At 43.1% G+C, this 22,264-nt stretch overlaps 1 protein-coding gene across 4 annotated transcripts in view; it reads left to right on the top strand.

Moving 5' to 3' along the window:
* Window positions 1–22,264, top strand: part of NEURL1 (neuralized E3 ubiquitin protein ligase 1) — a 154,075-nt gene that overhangs the window by 92,854 nt on the left and 38,957 nt on the right. For all 4 annotated transcript variants that reach the window (XM_071748344.1, XM_071748347.1, XM_071748346.1 and 1 more), the window contains one exon: window positions 4,426–4,747. In XM_071748344.1, coding sequence (XP_071604445.1) covers window positions 4,426–4,747 — 322 coding nt within the window. The remainder of the gene's footprint in view (window positions 1–4,425; window positions 4,748–22,264) is intronic.

Raw genomic sequence — 22,264 nt, 5'->3', positions numbered from 1 at the left:
TTAAAGATCTCTGTTGGTACATCAGCTTTTGTCATTGTAGTTCTTGGAGCTATCAGTTAAGGCCTATTTAAAAACTGGGAAGAAAGAGGAAATCCATACTCCAAAAGAGCTTATCTGGATGTTTGACAAGGAACAACAGACTAAGTTGAGATTGATTGGACAATAGCAAGAAAAAAGGGGCTGTATCGGTCAGCCTGAAAGGCAGCAGGCTCAATATCTCTCTAGTCAATGTGTCCTGTAGGCTCTGTCTGGAAGAGGGAGGGTGTGGGGTTAGTTAATGAGTTCTGTTCCCCACCAAGCCTTTTTCTTCCTGTAAACAAGGCAGCAATGTGGGCTGGTCTCAGGGAGGTGGGAGCCTCTCCACAGATGACAGGTAGGAGGTGAAAAGGCAAACAAAAAGAACCTAGAAATGGAGGTGCTTGTCTGTGTGCTTGGCAGGGAAGATAAAAGGGTTTTGCTGAAAGGATGAAAGCTCTAAGAAAAGGATCTTTCTGGTGGTGTGCTTACTGCTTTGTTGAATCAGTCATCTGATAGTGTTAAGGTCAGAGGAGAAAACATTGCAGGCATCACATTTTTCTCACTAGCAGAGGCCAATTTATATTCCTTTGTGTCTGTGGTAGCCAAGAGGATGGAGTTGGTGCCCCTTGTGCTACTGCTAACGTGGGAAATTCAGCATGTCACCAAGTGCACCAGACACTGCTTTCTGATTAAGAAATCCATCAGTCCAAGTAGGTTTTGAAGCTACTGTTTAGGCTCTCAGAACCTTGAAGGAGCTTGGGGCCCTTTGCACTTTATCCACAGATATTTTCCAGACTTCATGCTCTCTAGTTTATGGGACTGCATTTTTCTGTTCTTAGCTGATTCTATGCATTTCATGGGCACAAAGTAGGTCATCATCTTTGGCAGACTTTAGTTGATGGCACACATGAAAGATCTGCTTTCAAGTCCCTCATTTATGCCCAAGGAGGTTTTCAGGATGTTTATCTCCATACAGCTACTGAGTCTGAGTAGTCCTGCTGTTCATTGCTGGAGGTCCTGGAAGTGCTAAGACCTGCAGCAGTGTATCAGCCTTCCCTGCCCCTTCCCTTACAGCCAGCAAAGGAGCAGGAGACCAGGATAAGGCAGCTTTGGAAATTACAGAGTGGCTTCATGCTCAGGCCCGTATGTAGAAAATCCTTCCTGCAGGCTTATGTTTCCCGTGGAGCTCCTACTGCTCCCATTCAGGCTATAAACCTGATGGTTCCATCACCATGCCTAATGGGATTTTTAGCATGCTGGCCAGCAGTTTGGACAAACAACTGCAAGAAATTATTTGGGAGGAGATGAAAGCAGCATTTTTGTTTGAAAACACCACCAAAGATTTGATTTGGTTTAGATTTAATTTGATTTAGGCAAAGGTTTTAGGTTATTTATTTGTCATTCTGAAACAATGTAGCTATGTCAGGAAATTCACACTTGTTAATCACTTTGTATTTAGGGTTTTAGCTCACATAACATATGTGAAGGATAGGCATGCAAATCTCCCATCTCTACACGAGGGATTTATGAGCAGAACTCCTGCTGAGTCTACTGAGAAGGTCTCAGGGGAGTAATCAACAGGCTTCAGCACTCTAGGGATGGATGGAAATGTGAAAACATCTTTGCTTTTCTGAAAAGTCCATCCTGTGATTGCCTTGTAATTGTGTGTCCCTGTAGCAAATGGCATCTTAAGCCATATCAGGTATATGCTAACCATGAACTTCATTGTTCAGGTCGTATAAATTCTAAACTCCCCTTGAAAAACTAAATAAAGAAGTCAGGAGATACCATTCTATTTCTTAGGTGTTGTGTCTTGGGATTTATTATGAAATTTGTTTGCAGCTTTGGGAATGCCATCAGGCAGACAGCTGTGTGTGGTTTGGGAAAATTTCCTCTTTCTTTGCCTCCAAGGTACATGTCCCATCATGGTTTCTTCTGCGTTACTCAGGGCACTGCTAAGGAGTGAGGTGAGGTTGTCAAAAGTGGCACAAGAGCAGGAGCCTGGAACTGTGGAAGCAGCCATGGCTTAGCTGTTTGGATGCAGATTCTATCTTCTCCTTTCTGGTACCCAGTGGACCTCCCAAGCTTTTCTGCTAGCAGTGACTGCTGAAGAGGGAATTTGATCCATCATTAACCATTGCCTTTTTTAGCAAAACTGTCTACCCTTTGTCCAGCTGTGTCTAATTCTTGGCAGGCTTTATATTAGATTTTAATTTGGATATTAGTTTGCCTGTGGTCAGACTGTATTGAGAACTGTTTATAGGTGCTGATTAATACATGGAACATGTGCAGCCTTGATTACCATATGAATATTTACTTCATGTGGCCTGTGATTGCTGTAAAGTATTGGCAAGAAACTGTGAAAGACTAAATTGTACAAATAACAATGAGGCTGTATTTATATCAAACCCAAAAGCTTTTAAGGCTTGCAGTAAATTTGCTGCAATAAATAATCCAGGCTGCTTCTTGGGCTGTGCTTATATTCCCTGTTTTGGCACATGCATGGCCAGTCCACACCTCTTCCACTGGAGATATGCATGAACCCAGCCCATCCTGGCCAGGCACATAAAATAGCAAATCTTCCATTTCCGTGTCCATCCCTCAAGCAGAAGCTTCCCATGGTTCTTGAGACTGAGGTCAGTGCTCAAGTGTTTCATGTAAACACTTCAGGTGCTGGGCTGGACTGAGTAGGGATAAAGAGCAGCACTCACCTAAATGAGGACCTGTCTGTTGATAACTTCTTTTCTGAAGGTCATAATTATTTTCTCTGATGTTTTAATTATGAAACAGTCTTTGTTGTGAGATTGTTGTGCCCCCCAAGGGCACAGATTTGCCTTGGACTGGAACATGTGAAAGAAGAATGCAGTATTTACAAAGGTGATTAGAAGAGAACTCAGACGTCCAAAAAAAAATGTCTTGGAGAATCTTCTAGTGAAATTCCTGTTCTTCCAAGCTGGGATACAAGGGGTTGCTGCCAAGCTTTTGAGGACAAAGTCCTGCAATCCTGGGCTGTTTAGTCTCTGGCATTGCCACTCTCCCCAGACATGAGCACTTTGGCAGAACAAGAAATATCAGTAAGGTAGCAAGTTCTATGTGACATCCAGGCAGTGGTACCTATCTATGTTTCTGCCCTTGTCCTAAAGCCAAGAGTGAAATTGATTGAGGCTTCCAAGGCTTTGATGCAAGAGGACTATCTCAAGTGCTGTCATGTTTGCAGCAGGTTTAGTGCATGAACAGAAACATCAGTTATGTGTCAACTGGTCTGCAGGAACTGTCCTTGGCCCCCACATCAGCATTGGGTCCAGCATCCTTAGGTCTTTCACTCCATAGTCTGAATGCTGGAGAGGCTTATCCCTTTGAAAGGAACAGTTCCCTGAAGGTTCATACTGAAACAACAAAATGAGAGGAGAAAATCTCCATGGGCATCATCTCCACCTGGGGACTGTAGCAGCCCTGGAAGATTCCCTGTTTCCATGGAAAGACAGGGATCTTTTAAGTGGTGCTTTGGATGTGCTGCATGTGTTTAGGACCTTCTGCCTGCTCCTCTCAGCTCCCTTCAGTCCAGGACTCAGTTTGGGTGAGAAGCCAATAACTGGCACAGTCATCTGTGACCCTTTGTCTTGCTGTCTCCCAAGTGCAGAAGGGTGAATATGACACATGCACTATCCCAAAATCTATAATAGATTTTCCTGACTCCAGAAACACTGAGTAACCACATATTGACCGGTGAAGTGTAGATGTGCACAATGTATCTTGAAAAACACCACTTACAGCTGGAATAAACGGGTTTTCCCTGATCACAAGACATCTATCGTTGCCTCCTAACTGTGTATTTAGTATAGTTAAATACTTTAAATAATGCTATCCTGCATACAAGTTCTCTGCTGCAAGGCCATGATTTCATTCAATCTGACAAACTACTTGGCTGGCAAACCTAGAAAACCCTGTGGTGGTGACTGTGATTCTGGAGCCAGTGCATTTCCCTCAGGTCATGAGGGACTCCATCATCCAAACACCATGTGGGAAGAGCTCTGCTGCTGCAGGTGCTGAGATAAAAGCTCTTATGGTCGTTTTTTGGCACATTTTGTGAGAGGATGATTCTTAGGCCAAAAGGAATTATCGTAGAAATAGAAGAGAGTCATGATGCAGCTGTAATTACATTTCACCTTTCTGGATAAATGTAATTTGATTGATTTAATTTTTTTAATATGTGCATTGCATCCTAAGTGTGCAGCATTGCTGCTTGCAGCTGAAAAAGCTACAGCAGTGTTCAGTGGGTAAAATGGTTATCTAAATCTAGTGGGCTCATCTGCACTGCACCATTGGAGCTCGATGGCATAGAGCCTGTAGTGTGTAAGTAGATGTTGAAGCACCAAACGCTGTTAACTGCTGCTGTTACCTTTGCAGATCACTAAAAAGCAGTGTTGCTGGAGTGGGGCTCTTCGACTCGGGTTTACTTCCAAGGATCCGTCGAGGATTAACCCTGACACTCTGCCGAAGTATGCATGCCCTGACTTGGTTTCCCAAAGCGGTTTTTGGGCCAAGGCACTGCCAGAAGAGTTTGCAAACGAGGGGAACATCATAGCCTTCTGGGTGGACAAGAAGGGACGGGTTTTCTATCGGGTGAACGACTCCGCTGCGATGCTGTTCTTCAGTGGGGTGAGGACAGCAGAGCCCCTCTGGGCTTTGATCGACGTCTACGGACTCACCCGTGGAGTGCAGCTCTTAGGTGAGTACCTGGGTCCAGATGCACAGGGGCGGTGCTGAGCCCTTCCCAGCAAAAGGACAACCTGATGCTGCCTGTCCCCTGTGCTGTGCTGGGACAGGCATGGGGAAGCTGCTGTTGTTCCTGCCCAGAGCGTCTCACAACCTCAGCCTGGATCAGCAGGAGTGTGAAACTTAGCATGTAAAGACAGTGTAAGTGGGAGGTGGGAAACAACCACTGCAGTATGGCACTAGAATCCATCTGTAAATAAGTTGTTTTCTGCTCAGAGGTGTTGCTCTTTCAGAAGATAGTCTGGAGTGTGGCATATACCTTGCAAAACTTTATTTTTATCTCATCTGTTGTTTTCCCCCTGCTCAAGTTGGGAAATGCATTTTGCATGGTATGGATGAAACACTTCCTGGATGGCACTGTTAGGATTTTCTGGCTGATTTAGTGGGCAGATATGAAATATGGATAGCTTTCAAACTACCTGGGAGAAGCTGTGGATGCTTTTGCCAGGATGTTGCTTTCACAAAGGATTTGCCCTCCAGAGCCTGAAGGTTGTCTAAATAGGTGCTTGAGTGCCTGTGTCTTCTGCCTATCACAGTTGAAACAAATATAGTCTGGTATTCTCGAGGACTTAGTCTAGCTCAAAATGTGCAGCCTGTCAGGGTTTGGGCTATTTGAGTTTCTGTGTCATAGAAGAACTGAAATGAGTCTTCAAGGACTCACTGTAAGGGGCAGCTGGGTTGCTGGAGGACCAGAGGTGTCAGCATGCAGCCTTAGAGTAGGCTTTTTCACCAGGGCATTGTAGAGTACAGCAGGCATTGTCACTGGGGGACAAATCACTGTTCTTCTCTACATAACAGTAGTTTCATGAGTCTTGTTTTCGCCATGGAAAAGGTTAGATGGTACCTGTTGACTTTCATGAGTTCCTTCTGAAGATGAGATGATCTTGGCTGAGATTATGTCTTTTTCCTCTCATGCAAAAATGCCATCTTTAGGCTGTATGTAAAAATGTAATGAAGCCTCTTTCTGACAGTGCTGCCTCCTTTCTGCACTTCTTGCTGTATTAAAAAAATATGGTGGCAGGACTGTCTGCAGCAACCTACACAGCAGGGAAGAGGGATGTGGGTTCAGGAGGTGAAGAAATGGGACTGACCTCTTCTTACTTCAAGCACTACCAGCCTTGATTGCACAAGGCAGAGGGATTAAAGAATTTCTCGGCAGCTCTTTGCTTTCTTTTAGAAACAGAAAGATTTATCTTTTGTTGTGAATCAGCTTGAATCAGAGCTACTAGGCAACTGTTTGTAGGCCAAAGTGGTGATATTTGAATCGGGATCTGGAATTTGGGCACACGTCACGCCAAGGCTTCAGTTAGGCAGAGCTTACAAGGGACTCCAAGTCCTCTGGCTGTTCTTGTGAGATTTGGCACCTCGAGATTTCTCCACCTGATTAATGAGGGCCCATAACTCTGGATTATGTGTTCATTTTCAAAACACCCAAAAATCATTTCCTGCCCGTCATCCACCCGTGCATTGTCCTAGCATCATCTACATCTCTGTCACAGTGACTCTTGCCAGCCACGGACTTGCCTCTAGTCTAGCAGGCTCCAGACTCTCTGGTGGGTATACAGTCCCTGAATGAAGCAGGCAGCTTCTGAGTTTACACAGTTGGCGTGGAGCTCAGATACATGTTTATAGCTTGTTCCAGCAGCCTTCAGCAGGATTTAAGCCTAGCAACTGTGCCGAAACATCTTCAGCTTGAGTCTTCTCTATTGCCATTCATTATTACACAGCATTAGAAGTCAGAGCAGGGAAATTGTCAGCTGTGTTGCCTCTGGATCCTATAGACATACCCACTGCCAGGCTCTGCATGCCTGTTTCAGTGTAGTGGACCACACATACAGTACAGGACAACTTGCCAAAAACTGCCGGGACTTGACAAATGAATTTCGTAGCTTAGCTACAAACATATGGTTGACTTCAGCTTGGTATGGCATGCAGGGCATCTGTTGGAGGCTGGGGATGCTGGAGTGGCATGTTGAACATAAGAGCCTAGCATTTCAGATTCCAGTTCAGTGATTTATTCCCCCTCCAGCTCAAACATATTCCCTGTTATTGAGCCTTGCTATTTTCCCAATGACTGTTGAGTTACAGGGTCATACTGCACCTCTGCACTGCCTCCATCTGCTTTTGTGTGTATTTCACCAAGAATCTCACCAAAAGCTTTACAGTTCTTGGTGAATGTCTTTGTGTTTATTGCAGAATTATTCCTTACCCACTCTCAGAAATGTAATTTCACTTCTAAAATCAGACTGGCCCAAAGAAAAGACATGCATCAGCAAGTCTTGTGTCACTGCAAGATTCCAGCTCTGCACAGTGTGCATTTGTGCCCCCCAGATTCACAAGTTGCAAAACTTCACATTTTTGTTTTGCTCATCTGATTTAGAATAGTAATTCTGGTAAAAATCAGGGACCCAGTAAAGCAGGGCAATGACCCAGTCTGGTGACACTCTGTCCATCTTACAGATTTAATAAAAAGAGACTTGTACAAAATGGAGCCTAAATCCTGGGAGGGTTAAATGATTTGCCAGAGATTATGCAGTAGTGTCACCTGATGCAGGGATCCCATCAGCTTTGTTGCCCAGTTTGGTTCTGCCTCCATCTCTATCAGCATCACAGGCATTGCACAACACTTTGGCATCACTAAATTGTGCCTGTGGATGAAAGAGAAACAGCTGCTTTGTACGTTACTTTTAATTTTCTTCTGCTTATGGTTTACCCATACCATCAGCCTTACTGATAATTACCCACATGCCATTCTTGTTGTCAATGCATGGGTTTATGTGGCTGCTGCAGATGTTTTGAGGTCCAGCTGTCCTTGCTGTATGTTCAGAAGCAGAGCCCTTTAAGCATCTTCTTTGCCTGCTTGATTTTGTTCTGAAGGGACTGCATGGTCCCCTGCTTCTCAGCTGAGGGGAGGTCAGGAGTGGAGTTTAGACCACATCTTGCCTGTTGCTGCTGGAATGAGTCAAAAGGAGAGACTGGCTTAAATTCCACCTTGAAGGTGGCTTCAGCAATGAGGTTGACAGTGCTTACAGGCTGGCTTGCAGGTGCAAGCCTGCTCCTTGCTCTCCTCACCTCTACCCACGTTACAGAGGTCACCCTGGAATCTGGTCTCCTCTGACCATGAGGTCTCAGCTGATTTCCTGCCACAAAGCAAAGGCCTGTGTAGGGCAGGTTGTTGCAGTCAAGTGCATGCATGTCCTCTGTTTTAGGGCATGAGTTTCAGGGTAGATGCAGGCTTATGTGACCTGCAAACATGTCCTTATTCAGTGACTCTCCTGCTGACATGCTCAACTTGCAGGCAAGATGGTTTGCAGCTCTGCTTCCCTTTTTGGGCAGCTAGTTTTGCACAAGTGCACTCTTACATTCCAGGATAATTTAAACTAGTATTTACTAGAAATGTATCTTAGCCTTATGTTACCACTTCAGCATACACACATGCTCGTTCACACTTCAAAAAGAGTCCGAGAGGACTGGAATATAAGCAATCTGCTGTCTCACTGCTATAATAAAGCATTAAAAAAACAAAAAAAGGGAGCAGCTGTTTAAATCCTGGGGTCTTCAGAGTCCTGGAGGAAGGATGTCAGCTCCTGGGGACCAAATGATCTCTCCATCAGCCTGCTTCGTTCAAGCACTTGGCTAGTGAGCCTGGCATGGAGTAAGAAATGTTCGTGTAGACTTCTTGTGAATTCATTTCAGGACAGCAAGGGTGGCAGCTTCTCAGTGGTGTGTACATTACAGAATAAGGTGCATTTTCATCATTGTCCTGTACCTTTTGATGGGGAATTTCAGGTTTACTTGTTGTATGGTGCTGTTTTGAAAACTATCTTATTTTTTTTTTTTTGGCAGTGACACTGTAGCACAGAATTGCAGAATTGTGAAGATGGGAAAGAATCTTTGAAGGTCATCTAGTCCTACCAGCTAGTGTCTTTGTATTCAAAGCACAATGCATATGCTCTAAAAGTATGGAAAAATGTGACTGCAAAGAAATTAGGATTTCAGCATACCCCAGTACCCCCCCCCCCACCCCCTTTATTTTCAGTGGGGTAACATGAGGAATAATCTGTTCATTTGCCTTAGTCCCACTCATTACTAGTATGATTAGCAGCTAAACCCCTTTACTGTTTATTACTCTGTTCATGTACTTCTCCCATCTATCTGTTCTTTAATTCATGCAGTATTTCAAAGTCATCTTTGTCTTATAACCAGCACAGACTTGGAAAACCAAGGATAATTTTATTTAGACTGGCACACTGAGAGGCGCCTGTTGAAAGCAAAGCTTCACCACCTCTTATAAATATAAAATATAGGAAAAACTACTAAGACCATTTAAACTGGGAAAATTTTAAATGCATATGCCTGAAATGTGCATTTATTAGGTTCACCTGAAGTAGGAACAGTATAAATGGATACTTGAGTCATAAGTACATATACAGATCCTAGTAATTAACCGTCAGTGCTGTATATTATATTAGATATTTGGGAGATATTTTCTTTGTTCAGATCTCCTTCCTAGCTTCTTACTGCTTCATGTTTGCAAAGTATCAAAAGTCAAAATGTGAACTGATCATGAATGCAACTGTACCCATTTCAGAACTCAAGCTAGTGTATATTTGACAAAGAAGCTTTGCATTTTGTAGGGAAAGATGGAAATGTGTTATTCCTTCTTCACCCCTGTCAGTTCTTAGGTAAATTGAATCTCTAGCTCCGGGGCATCTTCAGAAGAAACATTAAATAAGGCTCAAATGAGGTGGATTTATGGGCAAATTTCAGTCGTGAGTGGTATGACTGATGATAAATCTAGTTTATCGCATGCATCTGCAGTTTTACCATGTGGTTATTACTATTTTATTTTCCAAGACCAAAACTTATTCTCCATTGCCAGCAGGAATCCATTTCTGTTGCTATTCTGACACATACAAATAAGCAGACAGATCTGCCTACAGTGCTTCACACTCAAGAAAATTGGATAATCAAATATGACTGCAGTGTATTTTTATAGTGTACTGTTGAAAGTGGAAGCTATAAACTATTTACCCTCTCTGTGGAAGTCTGTGACTAACTATCTGATGGAAAAAATTAATATGTGCTTAAACAGTGTCCTGCTTGATGAAGGCAAGATGTACACGACCTGCAAACAGTCAGTTGTCATTGTTTTTCCTCATCTCCTAAGGGGAGAAGAATTGAAATTGCTCATAAAGTTTTATTGTCTGTAGCTGGTGTCTCTATGGCAGCTGCAGGATGCTCAATTAACATGGCTAAAAATGTGAAAAAAGTTTAGTAAATAACTCATCTTTTGCCGTTCTAATTAATTCCTGCTTTACCTTAGTACCTCTGGAGAGATGTATTTTTCTAGTTGTGATAGGTACCCGAAAGTTAGCCCCCAGCTCAAAGGCAGCTCCTTGGACTTGAAGGTCTTCCTGTCCTCCAGGTCTGTTTTGCTTATGAAGCTGAGGCTGCTGGACACAGAACTTTCAGGCAAGCTGTGAACGCAGTGGGTTTTTTCCTTCTCTTTGTGTTTGATTGTGAACAGTGGAGAATTTGTGCCCGTGATCCCAGGCTGGCTGGCAGGGGAAGGCAGCATCTCCCCTGCCCTCCCGCTGCCTGCGCCGGCAGAGACGGGGGCTCTGCCTCCACAGCTGAATGGCAAATGCCAACTTAAATAAAGTCTTTGAGGGATCAGCATTTCAGGCTTCACCGGGTCTTAATGATGTGTTATATTATGGAATTGCACAGAGGCTGTGTGCCAAACATCTATTCTATCAGCCTTGCTTCTTGGTGTGCCTGTTGCTTTCACCTGAAGCAAATTTGCCTTAGCCAAGGTGCTCATGGAGCTAAGGCATTGCTACAGGTGAACAGAAAGGCACAAAATCTGGCACATAACATGCTGTTGGGCACGTTATATCCACAAAGTATCCCCATTAGGATCATGAGAACCTGCAAGCAAACATGGATAGGAATAAATTTAAGGATTAGTCTGGCTATTATTGCCCAGACTGAGAAATATTAATAATGTAACAAGGCAGAAAGACCAGTGAAAAAATGAATTTTGTGCTTTATGAAGTTCCTTAAGTTCTGGTAAGCTGAAATATTGTTCCTAACACAGGCAAGCAGGGCTATATTATATGTAATATTTTCCATGTTACTGATAAAAGCCCAAGGAAATATGAAAACTCTGCCAATTGTAAGTGGATTACATTATGGGTATGTGTACACTATAGTTCAGATGCAGACACTTCAAAGGCAGGCCTCTGTGTTAAAAAAAATCATGTCTTCACATTAAGTATCTGCTGTGGTGGTTGATTTGGATATTGCTCTAAGAAGGTAAATATTGCTGGTTTAAGCTAAGAAGCTTATCGTGCCTGGGCTAAGTGTTGTTATTTTTCAACAGAAGTGTGGAACTTTTAGCTTGGAGACAATTAAGAGGGCTTTGACCTTCTTTTATTTTACTAAAGGTATAAACTACTGGAATAATTGAATTTATTACACAGCTATAGTCAGTTTGCAGAAGCTTCTAGTATAGACAGCTCCTTAGAGAATAATAACACACCACTAATGGAACAATGTATTTCTTTGAGAAACAGTTCAGAGAGTTCCTAATGTTAGCAAAGATTGCGGTGTTTTGATTTAAACTATTAGGATAAGGTATCCATGTTGGGTTTTTAATACATTCTCTTAATAAGTATCAGTTGATACTTAATGGCACATATAATATATTCCTTAGTTTGTGTAATGTGGTTCCTATTCTGTAAACAATAAGTATCTTTCTTAAAAAGGTGTAGAGAATATGTTGGTACAGGGAATTAATCTTTGCAACTTCCTTAATACTTGTCTCCAAAATATCCAGCAAAATAGTTTAAAATGTACAAACCTTGGGCTGCAATGCTGAAAGCTAGTTCCTCTCCATTCATAAATAATTTGCTCTTTTTAATTATTATTATTTCTATTGTTAATAATTATAAATATTATAATTTATATTAATAACACTTATTGCAATATATTATAATATTATTATTAAATTATTATGCTCTTTAGCTTGATAAAAATAGTACATTTACTCTAGTGTAGGACACTTGGTGCTGGAGATAAGTTTTGGATATAAACTGAGTAGATCATCTGGCAAAAGTATAACAAGTTAGTGTGGTAATCTTGTGATTCCAGCTGTTCCAGCTGTGGAGGCCCTTTTCTCTAAGCCTGTATGGCAGATGATGGGTAAACAATGCTTATATCAAACTAAATACGGTGTTCCTGCTGGTGTGAGATAGCACTTTGTCATTTCCACATCTAATTGGTATCACAGCTGCTGAACATGCAATTTACTGTACAGAGGAGATGATTTTGTTATCCCTGCAGGTGTCCGGGTTATTAAAAAAGTTTGACACCTTTAATAAAATTAAATGGACTTTTCCATCCGTACTGGGAGCAGAGCTAAAAATGAGATTGCATTGTATTCTGGGGTCTCCATTTTTTTCTCCAAGCAGTATAAGAAGAACTGTTGGTTTTGGGCTATGTCTGGAAATCCTACCTATAGGTCTACCCTTTCCTATAGCTCTACCCTGCTCTCAGTTTTACCAGCCTAATCTTGGAGTCTTCTGTGAAATCACTCTGGTTTTACACTGTTAGCAGAATTTAGCTCCAGGTTTCATCCCTTCTCTTTGGCCAAACACTGAGTGGAAGAAGCTCCTGCTAGACCTTACGTAGCTTGTCTTGAAGAAAACAAAGCATTTTTACTGAGAGAACCTGTGTTGACCAGAGCCTCTCCTTCCATGTACCTTGGCAGGAGAAATGAGTCTCTTGAGGTCTGTGTAACTGTTCATAAGTGGCTGAAAGACAGCAAAAATTTAAAACTGAAAGGGGGTAGATTTAGATTAGATCTTCGGAAGAAACTCTTTTCTGTGAGGATGGTGAAATACCAGAACAGGCTGTACAGAAAAGTTGTGGATGCCTCATCACTGGAGGTGTTCAAGGCCAGGTTGTATGGGTCTTAGAACAGCCTCATCTAGTGGAAGGTGTTCCTGCCCATGGCGGAGGGGTTGGAACTTGATGACCTTTAAGGCCCCTTTCAACCCAAGCCATTCTATGATTCTATGAAAAATTCAAGTGGTGTCATCTCCTTGTGCAGACTCAGATGGTCTTTGTTAGTGTGTCAGGTCTGCACTCACCAAAAGCTGATTTCCCAGCACTGATGGACTGATGCAGCAATACCCAGCCCAGCCATGTATGTGGTGCCATCTGCCACAGCATAAGCTCTCACCAAATTGTACCATCAATATAACTGTGGCTAAATGATGGTGTGTTCTTGCATAAAAAAGTTATTGTCCATGTACGATGTGTAAGGCTGTGCCTCATAGCTGCTACCATTAGCTGACCTTAGCAAGTTTTGCACTAAATCATGGTGCTAATAAGTGGAGTAGAGCGACCAATTTGTTCATTTATGCCAAAGGTATTTAGTATCTGGGATTTCACAGGCAGAAAGTCTCTTTGGTCATCAGATGTATATGACTCTCTTCTGAGGTATATGAAATGCAACTCATGATTGTGTACCTATACAAACAGTACAGTGCAACTTGGGGGTTGTCTAGATAAAGGATCTACTGAGTCAAATGAAGACATTTCTTAAAAAGTAAAAATTCTAGTGGTGTTTTCAGGGCAGGCCCATGAGCCTGAGGCATGCATGGAAGAGGGATCCCTGTGCTGCCTAACGAGTGTGTATCTGTGCTCTGCCCTGCAACTGCTTCTCCCCATGCTGGAGGCAAAGCTTGAGGCTGTGTGGGTCCTTGGTCTTGAACCATTCTTCTTCTTTCCACAATGCGCTGGTCTTGTTCCTTGTCCTGGCCTTAGCCTGGAACAGGCACACTGGCTTCCTGAAGGTCCACTACAGGGGCCCATCTCTGACAAAGACCAGCATCTCTAGATCTTCCTTGGAAAAAAAATCTGGAGGTGCAGGTGTTACTTTATCCTTCCTTTCATGTTCAGTTGTGCTTAGCTACTACTTCTTTTCTTCAAGATACGCTGCCTGTGTTGAATCAGCTCCTGATTTTGATTCAGATCATCAGCTTTGCTTATGGTGCAGCTGATCCTGCAGGGTGCTGTGCTCAGTGTGATGCTGGGATCCTCTCCCTGCTCAGACATTTAAGGAAGCGTGGATCTTGCAGTCTTTTAGCTTATTGTCTTGGTCACATTTCTGTAATACATTATTCTGACAGCACTGCATGTTTCCCCCATGCTGTGGTATTTGGTGAAAATACCATCCCTTGTGCTGACTTGTGCTAGCTAAGTGCTTCTTCCCATTGTCATGAGAATTACAGCTGGGTACCATTGGTAGATTTTTGCAATGTTTATAATAAGGATTTCCATGTATATGGGCTAGAACGGTCTGTCCAGTCACTTACAAGTTTTGGTTCTCATGAATTAACATAATTTTGTTGTCAAAGGCCTTTACAGAAATATTTAAAAAGAAATTTCCATTCCATCTGCTTCTGTTAGATTTTTAAATTAAACTTGTTTCAGATGGGTAAATTTTTAGTATGTAGCTAGGGATAAAAGATTGATAAATGAGATTGCTGGCCACTGAATCAAATCTTGTGCCACCGGCTATGGCTGGTGTGTTTAAGAAGATTAAAATCTCTTGTGATGCATCTGGCCACTGGTGTGACCCTTTACAGACAGTTAATTGTCTTCAGGAAAAAAATAAAAATGTTTAATTGCTCTATTTTCTTTTAAGAGGATAAAGACCTCTCCAGGGAAAAAGCCTTTAGAATCCAATAATCCTATTCCCATGCTGGTACTATGCCAGTGAATGCTGTGCCACTTACATGCAAGGATCTGAAGCTTCCAATATATTTAATGCGCTGTGTTCCTTCTTTCTCTGCACACCAAGTCCATAGGACCCCAGCACCTCTGAGCTGTTTAAGTGTTTACTTGGACAGGAGACCAATGACAACATGTTTCCCTAGACATTTACGTTTCCTCCTCATGCTGCAGTGGTGTTTCCCTAGGTGATTTTCTTTGCCCTCTTTTGTATCTGTAGGCATTAGCCATCACCTTCCTGAGCCTTTCCCAGGCACCAGCAGACCGCTCTGTTATCCCAGCATGGCTTGTATGAAAGCATCTTTTTGTCAAAAACCCCAGTCCTGTTGATTTCTGCTTCTGTTTGTAAGGCCTGGTTGATTCTTTCAGGATCTGATTCAAGGACTTTGTACACTCAACTATGATTATGTATGAGGTGAGCCTTCATAGTGTCTGCTTTTGTCAAAACACCTTTTATTGTTCCATTCCAAACATGATAGAGTCTGCAGATCTTGACTGTGATGCTGCTCGGCCAGGTGGAAGGAAATTGGCCTCATGCTGAAGGTCAGTGCTAGTAACAGTTGAAAAGAAGACTGAACTGGTGGAGAATTTCACCGCAGAGCTGCAGGGACTGGTAATTTCAGCTCAGCCTAATTGCCTCACTCAGGAGAAATTCATAAGTAATTTGCTCTTAGGCCATAATCACTATTGTGACTCTTTGTAGGATAATTTCTGTTGCTTCCGTTTTGGGTGTGAGACCTAACAGACCGATGCGTAAAAAAAAATAGACACAAGTGCCAAAGAGTTGAAGTAACAATTTCAGGGTGAGGCAGAAGGTGCTCTGTGCTAGCAGGGTAAAGGATGAAAGCTGATGTAGGAGAAATTCAAGTGGGAAGTGAAATACCATTTTTGAAGGTATGTAGTTCCCAACTGAGCAGTTTACCCATTCCCATTTGCTCAGAAGACTGCATAGTCTGCAGGACTTCTATTCAACAGGAATGGTTAACTACTTACCCGCCTCTTGCCCATATGTAATTGTATCTGGTGTGCCAGAAATCTGGTATATGCTTGAGTAAATCTGCTAATTCACATTCCTAAAGATAGCCCATGTGCTTAAGTGCTTTGCTGGATCTTTTTCTTCGCCATCTGCTTGCTACTGGGTTCTGTGCAGGCCTTGGTAGGTCAAAACCATTGGTCTGTGGTTAATCAGTAATCGATGGTTATGCAGGGATCAGGCTCTGTTTTTAATGTTTTTTCAGAGAAGCAAAGACTCTTTTAGGAGGAGGAGGAGGTGAGTGATGAGCATGTGCAGGGGAGGCTGGAATTCACTGCTGAAGCTGAAGGGGAGGTAGTGAGGGTTCCTCATAGAAATGCTTGCTTTTCTTGGAAAGTAAGAGTAGTTTCTGTGCAGGAAGGTTTAAGTAAGGGTCCAGAATCATGAGGGGAGCAGGAAGATGAAAGCCTGGAAGCAGGGAGAACTGCTGTCTGGAAATAATGTAAGGACAGGTTTGGCAAACAGGGATCTGGTTATATTGATGGGGAAGGCAAAAATAACCCAGTTCACCAAGATACAATGCCTTTCTTGCCTGGTTTCTTCACTTATACAAGGTTTAATTTACACTTATACAAGGTTTAATTTACACTTGTAAATCACTGGCACATTTTGACTTTGTGTTGATAGTTCATAACTCAAAGGCTTTGGTTTTCTTTATTTTTCCCCTTTTATCTGGACAGCACAGTGTTAGCTGTGTTTGAACTGTTTTGCATGGGTCACTGAGGATGCCTGGCATGTTCCTTTAAGATACATGAGCTCTTTTATCAGGTCAAGTACATACTACTGACACTCTTTCTCTCAAAGGGATCATGCAGATACAGGAGAAAAATGACACATGAGGATATATCTGACTCAGACATGCTTCTTACATCCTGATTTCTACTGGTGGCTTTTTGTTCTGCTCTTGGTAATACCTGTTCCTCTTTCTTTGCACAGTGGCTCTTTTCATCATACAGTTAACTACTTCTAGAAGCCTGCAGGTAACAAACATTAAGTGATCTACTGAATGGGTGTTTCGGATGAAGGCGAGCAGGCTGTGTGAGGAAAGAGTTGATACTCATGTTACTTGTCAGTGCTTTGCAGTGAGGATTTCACACTCCTCAGTCTGTGTCTGTGGAATTTGCTGCCAGATGAACTCCTCTCCACAGAGATGCACTTTAGAGTCTAATCTCCCAGTTGGTAGCAACTCTAGCTTGCTTGGTTGAGAAAAAAATCCATCTCTCTAAAATGTGTACTGAGGGCAGTGTTTTCCTGCAGAGGATTTTGGTACAATGGGCAAGCTAGAAAATTAATGCAAATTACTTGCTAATATGTCTTTAAAAAGGACTATTTGTACGAACCTGAATTATTTCTATGGATAAGCAATTAGAATTGAAATAGGCTGACTTTGGTTTAGCTCGAATTAGAGTGAGCTCAGCCGACATTTGATTTACCTTTAGAGTTTTGCTGGCAATCATGTAAGTGAGAAAAAAAAACTTAGCCTGTCTCTGAGATGGGCACAGTGGCAAATAGTGGCCACTGACTGCTCAGGCCCAGTCAGCTCCCTCTTCCTGGCCTTAGCAGAGACGTAAAAAGCAGCAGTGAATGATAGCAACTTCTCCAACTGTTCTTGGTGGACTTAAACAGAACTTTGCTATCACTTCTGGAGATGGGTCACTGTTGGTTATTCTGGCATAAGCATGTGCGGTACATATTTACAGCCAGCAGATGCTGTAAATGCTCATAACTTTTGTTCTCTCCTCAGGATATGTCTATTGGCAGCTATTTGATCAAGTTATTATTTTATCGTATATTTAGTTCTTTTCTGTCTTCCCTCACTGTCAGTCTCTCCATCCCAATAATCATGTTTTCTTCTTTACCAAAGCCTCCATATCCTGCTGTCATTCTAAAAATGCTTCTGTGATGTTAAATCTTTTCCAGTTATATGATGGGAATTAATTTATTCTGACACAGCCATGAAAATCTGATTCAGTTCCTTTTTTTGGTGTCTTGGTCACAGTCCTTGATCACAAATCAGCATGAGTCAGAATTTACCAGGTTATTATTTCCTCAGAAAGATTGATTGCAACACTATCGCCATATTTAATATCCTTTTTCTGACTGCAGTGAAGCCAGGCAGTCAAAGCTGCAGTGATTTTGCTTGAATACCTGTCATTCCATCATTTGATGCCACAGGTGGAAAAGAGGTGACACCAAAGAACATCCCAGATGAGATTTACAGTTGCAGGTTCCCACAATGTAAGAATTCAGTAATGATGGGTTTTTAAACGGGCCGTATTGTGCTGAGATTTTCTGCCAAAATGGACTGTCCTGAAATGTTTCAGACAGATAGATTTTGAATACTTCTGGGTTCAATTGGTTAAATCAGTAGCTCATCTGGAGTTACTAAAAGTAGACCAGAATGAAAAATAAGTGGGAAATACTCTCTCAGGGTCCTGACCATTCATTTATTCTCTCCAACACATGTTTCTCTGGAGGGCAGGACAACATTGGCTGCCCGTTCAAAAAGCCATCAGTCTGTTTGTCAGAGTTGGGCAGTGCTGTGGCCAGGAGGGATTTGGAAACATGAGGTGGGTTCCCTTACCTTACAGAGACCCTCTGGCTTTGGAAGAAAACACAGGAGGAAATCCTGCTTCCACTCACTGTTGTAACTCTCCACAGGCTTTGATTCTTGCACGTCACAGGAGGCAGGCAAGGTCCCTGAGCCTGCCCCAAGGGGTTTGGCACTACACAAATTCAATACCCAGCTTGAGGATCAAGGAACAATTCCCATGTTTTGATTGTGACAGTTTCCTTTTGTGGTTCTTTGGGGTTCTTCAAATAACGCAGCAGTAGCTTTAGTACTCACTTGGGATTTTAGCTTGCTTGTTTGCTTCCTACCAAGCTCTAGGAATATATGGAGGCTTTTCTCACATTAAAAGAGAAGAAAAAAATGCCCAAAGATTGGTCCATTATTTTTATGAGGGAAGAATATTTATTAGGATTTAATTGTGCAGGAAAAGCAACTGAGCCTGCAGGGCAAAGCCTTTACACACTCATATGAGTGCATCAAGTCAATAATTAATAGTTAACAGGAAGAGACAAAAGCTGTCCCTAATATTTAGTGATAGAGGATTCAGTTCCTCATTCAGCCTTAGATTTCTTACCTTCCCAGGACAAACCACACAATTGTCTGCTTTCTGCAGGTGGAGATACTCCTTTTCTTCCTGACAGGGGACTGGGTTTCAACTGGACTCTTCGTGAGCTAAATTGGGCAGGCCAAGCTACTGGTCCACCAGAAATGCCTTACCTTTGTTTGAATTCTGTGCCTTGAGAGTATGTTTCTGACAGAGACGTGAGTTACTGTTTCACAAATCGATTTTATATTGTGTTGCGTAGGCCGAAGACTGCACTGTGAGCCTCCTGCCCCGCTGGGCACAATGGTTATTAAACCCTAGCTGAGTGAACTCAATTTCTAAACAATTCTAGGCATTACTGGTGAGGATAATTAGGGTAAGATGCTGGTAAGCTGAGCAGAATGGGTGGCCTTTGTGAAGTTCATCCATTAATAGTCAGCCATATAATTTCCCCTAAGTGAAAAGGTGTGAATGCTTTGGTTTTTAGGCCAAATTGCATCTTCATGCTATGAGCAGAGGTGAGACCCTCCTGCCTGCATTATTGTGAATTACCCATTTGGGAAATGAGTATGCTGTAGGTTGGAGATGTTGCCTGTGAGCTTGCTCGTGACACAGAGAGACAATCAGATGCTGAATAAGCAAGAAATTGATTCATGCTTCCCTTTTTCGTTTCCACATAAGAGAGGGGTTTGTTTTTGTTGGAGCTTTGCCTGCGTAAAGGCTGCAGTGTGGAGCCAGTGTGTGCCGTCACACTTAACCTTTGGCATGTCAGAAAGCAGCTCGTGGTGGGGGCACAAAGCCTGCTCTGATGGCAGCATCTGCTGAGTGTGCCTGCAGGGTGGAGGGAGCCGGGGGGAGCTGAGGGCAGGGGCACCAGCCCCATGTTGAAAAACATTGGAAAACAAACTCCTCACGGACGAAACAATCGTAGTACTCTGATTTAATACAGCCTAGTAGTTGTGCTTCAAATGACTTGTAAAGAACAAATCAGAATAGTCTTTGTTAAAAATAGAGTGATAGCATAATAAACATAAGCTCATTGAACTGGAGGAAGCATAAATCACTTGTAATTCAGAAGCATTATAAAAAATAATGACGACTCACAGCTGAACTCTGTTTTACAGTCTGTGAAAACTTCTATACGTTTTGCTTTCAAAAAGGAATTTCTCTTAATCAGAGTTGTTGCAATTAGAAAGAGTGGTGATAATCCAGAAAATAGCTGAGGGATGTTGGCTCTTGAGGATCTCTATAGCTGCCATTTTCATAGTGTGAATAGTGGTGCTTGATGCTCTCATGGATCAGAGCTCTAGCATTTGGAAATGTGTTTTTCAATATATCCCTATTCCCCCAAACCTGCCATGATGTTGAATTCCATCCACTTAAAACAGAGCTTATGTTTAACAATAATTTAAATCATTATCCTGCCTGTCAGCTTGGAGTTAAAGGGCTACGCAACTACGATTCTCTGTTTAGAAACTGCCTGGAATAATAACTTTCAGATGTCTCAAATATGTACCACTTATCTATAACATCTAAATACAAATGTCTCCCTGCTGAGCAATCCTGACACTGTTTACCTATTGCGTCCAAGCCATTCCAGAGGGTTTGCTTGGCCTGCAGTGGAAGATCCGATATCCACAGCTCCAACAGTGCTATCAGTGTAACATTTTTCAGCTCCTCCTCACCTTTAGGTAATTGCAAAGAAACCATCTTAAGCCTGGGGGTGACAAGTGAAGAATGTCCCCGTGTGTGTATTCCTGCCCCCATGCCAAGGGTAGAAGTGGATTGTGAGCCAGCCCCACGCTCCTGCAGATGGGACGATGCTTGCATGGTTGGGTTCTTGCCAGCCCGCTGTGAGAGGATCCAAATGCTGAATCCTGCCTGCCCCGGGCACGCTGGGGCTGGGCAGAGTTGAGGCGCTGTCCCTGGCTTGGGGGCCTGGAGCTCTTTCTTCACGTGCAGAGCTCAGTGGGACCTGTCAGGTCTCATTGAATGTCAGGCTCTGCAATCAGCTTGCTCCGTGTGCCCCCCGCAGCTGTGGTGTGCTGGAGCTGTGTGATGCACAGCTGTGTGATGCTGCCCGGGGAGCTGCTGGGCTGAGTGGGGGCTGCAGAGGTGATGGGCTGGGGTGGGGGCTGCCTCTGCAGCTCGTGCATGAGTAATCAGAGCAGAGAGAGCTGATACAACCCTCCTTGCCTTCCTATGGCTGACCCATCATTTATTGTGGGGGAGCCCCTGTGACTTTTGGGGGCTCTCCCAAAGTCATGTGGTGTCTCATACCCCTCACAGCTGGAAAGAGAGGAGCTCCAGCCTCATAGCTGGCACTGGGTACCAGTGCTTTGAAACTTAATGGAGTAGGCTATGTAGTCTCCCAATTTCCTAATGCATCTGAGGGACCCCACGCAATGCTTGGGCTTTGCTTACCCTGGGCACACAGAACACTCTTAGCTGGCATGCACAGTCTTGGGGCATCCAGTAAAGGTTAAATAAGGAGAAATGAGAAGCATTTAATGCATCTTTGCACCATCTTGGGTCTCTGGGTGAAGTCCGTGTCACAGCTCTTATTCAGTACATCAGATCGACACAAATGTTATTGACTTCTTCCTGGGGCTCTTATCCCTTTGCTCTCATTTAACTCCTGAATTACCTGTTGTCCAGCTCTCCTCATATTACACAGCAGCAGGTTGTCAGAAACACCTGATCTGGGCATTAAAAATTGTGTGAAAGACTGTTAGTAGGAGCCAGACATGGTACCAAATTGTTCTAACTAGCTATGGTTATGGAGGCAAATCTCTCCCTTTGGTCTCCCCTCCACAGCCACCCAGTGCTACTGCAGACAGTTTGAGAGACCAAGACAGTGTTTTTCAGAATAGCAACAATTAGTGAAGTGCACATAGAGTTGGCTGAGCTAAGAACATAGTGGTTTCTTTTTTTTCTTTCTTTCTTCTTTTTTTTTCTTTTTAATTCCTTGTAGAAATGTGGCTTGGAGAGGTGTCCCAGTGTCCTTTATAGCATGTTCTCAGCCTGATCAGGAAACCAGATCCAGATCAGTGAGGCTCAGTGTCTGATGGCTTTCTTCATGTAGCATGCCTGCCTCTGTGCACATGAATATACAGGCCAGTTTATTTGCTTAAATGCCCAAGCTGTATTTCTGTTCTTCGTGAAATATTCATCTGCTTGGATGTAGTAAGCCAGGTTTTTCTGATGAGTGTTTTTCTGGTGGTGTTTCTGGGCAGATGTATGAGTAGGAATGTGGCTCTGGTGCCCACTAAGCTTGCTGGAGCTGCCTGTCCCACCTACCAGTCCCACATGGTGGTGCTCAGGGAGATGCTCTGCCCGGGTAGCCACATGGCTCTGCCATGCTCAGGAAATTAGGTGCTCTGGGGTCACCTTCCCTCTATTTACCCTCCAACTTTGTGTGGTTCCAGATGTCTATCTTTATGGGCCTGTCCTCACATATTCCAGTGCCAGAGTGGGAGGGGATGGGAATGAGAGCTGCACACAGGACTTGGGG

This window comes from Heliangelus exortis, chromosome 7 (assembly GCF_036169615.1).
Source record: "Heliangelus exortis chromosome 7, bHelExo1.hap1, whole genome shotgun sequence".
Classification (NCBI taxonomy): Eukaryota; Metazoa; Chordata; class Aves; order Apodiformes; family Trochilidae; genus Heliangelus; species Heliangelus exortis.
Note: the sequence above shows the minus strand (reverse complement) of the source record. Positions and strands in the feature narration are given on the sequence as shown.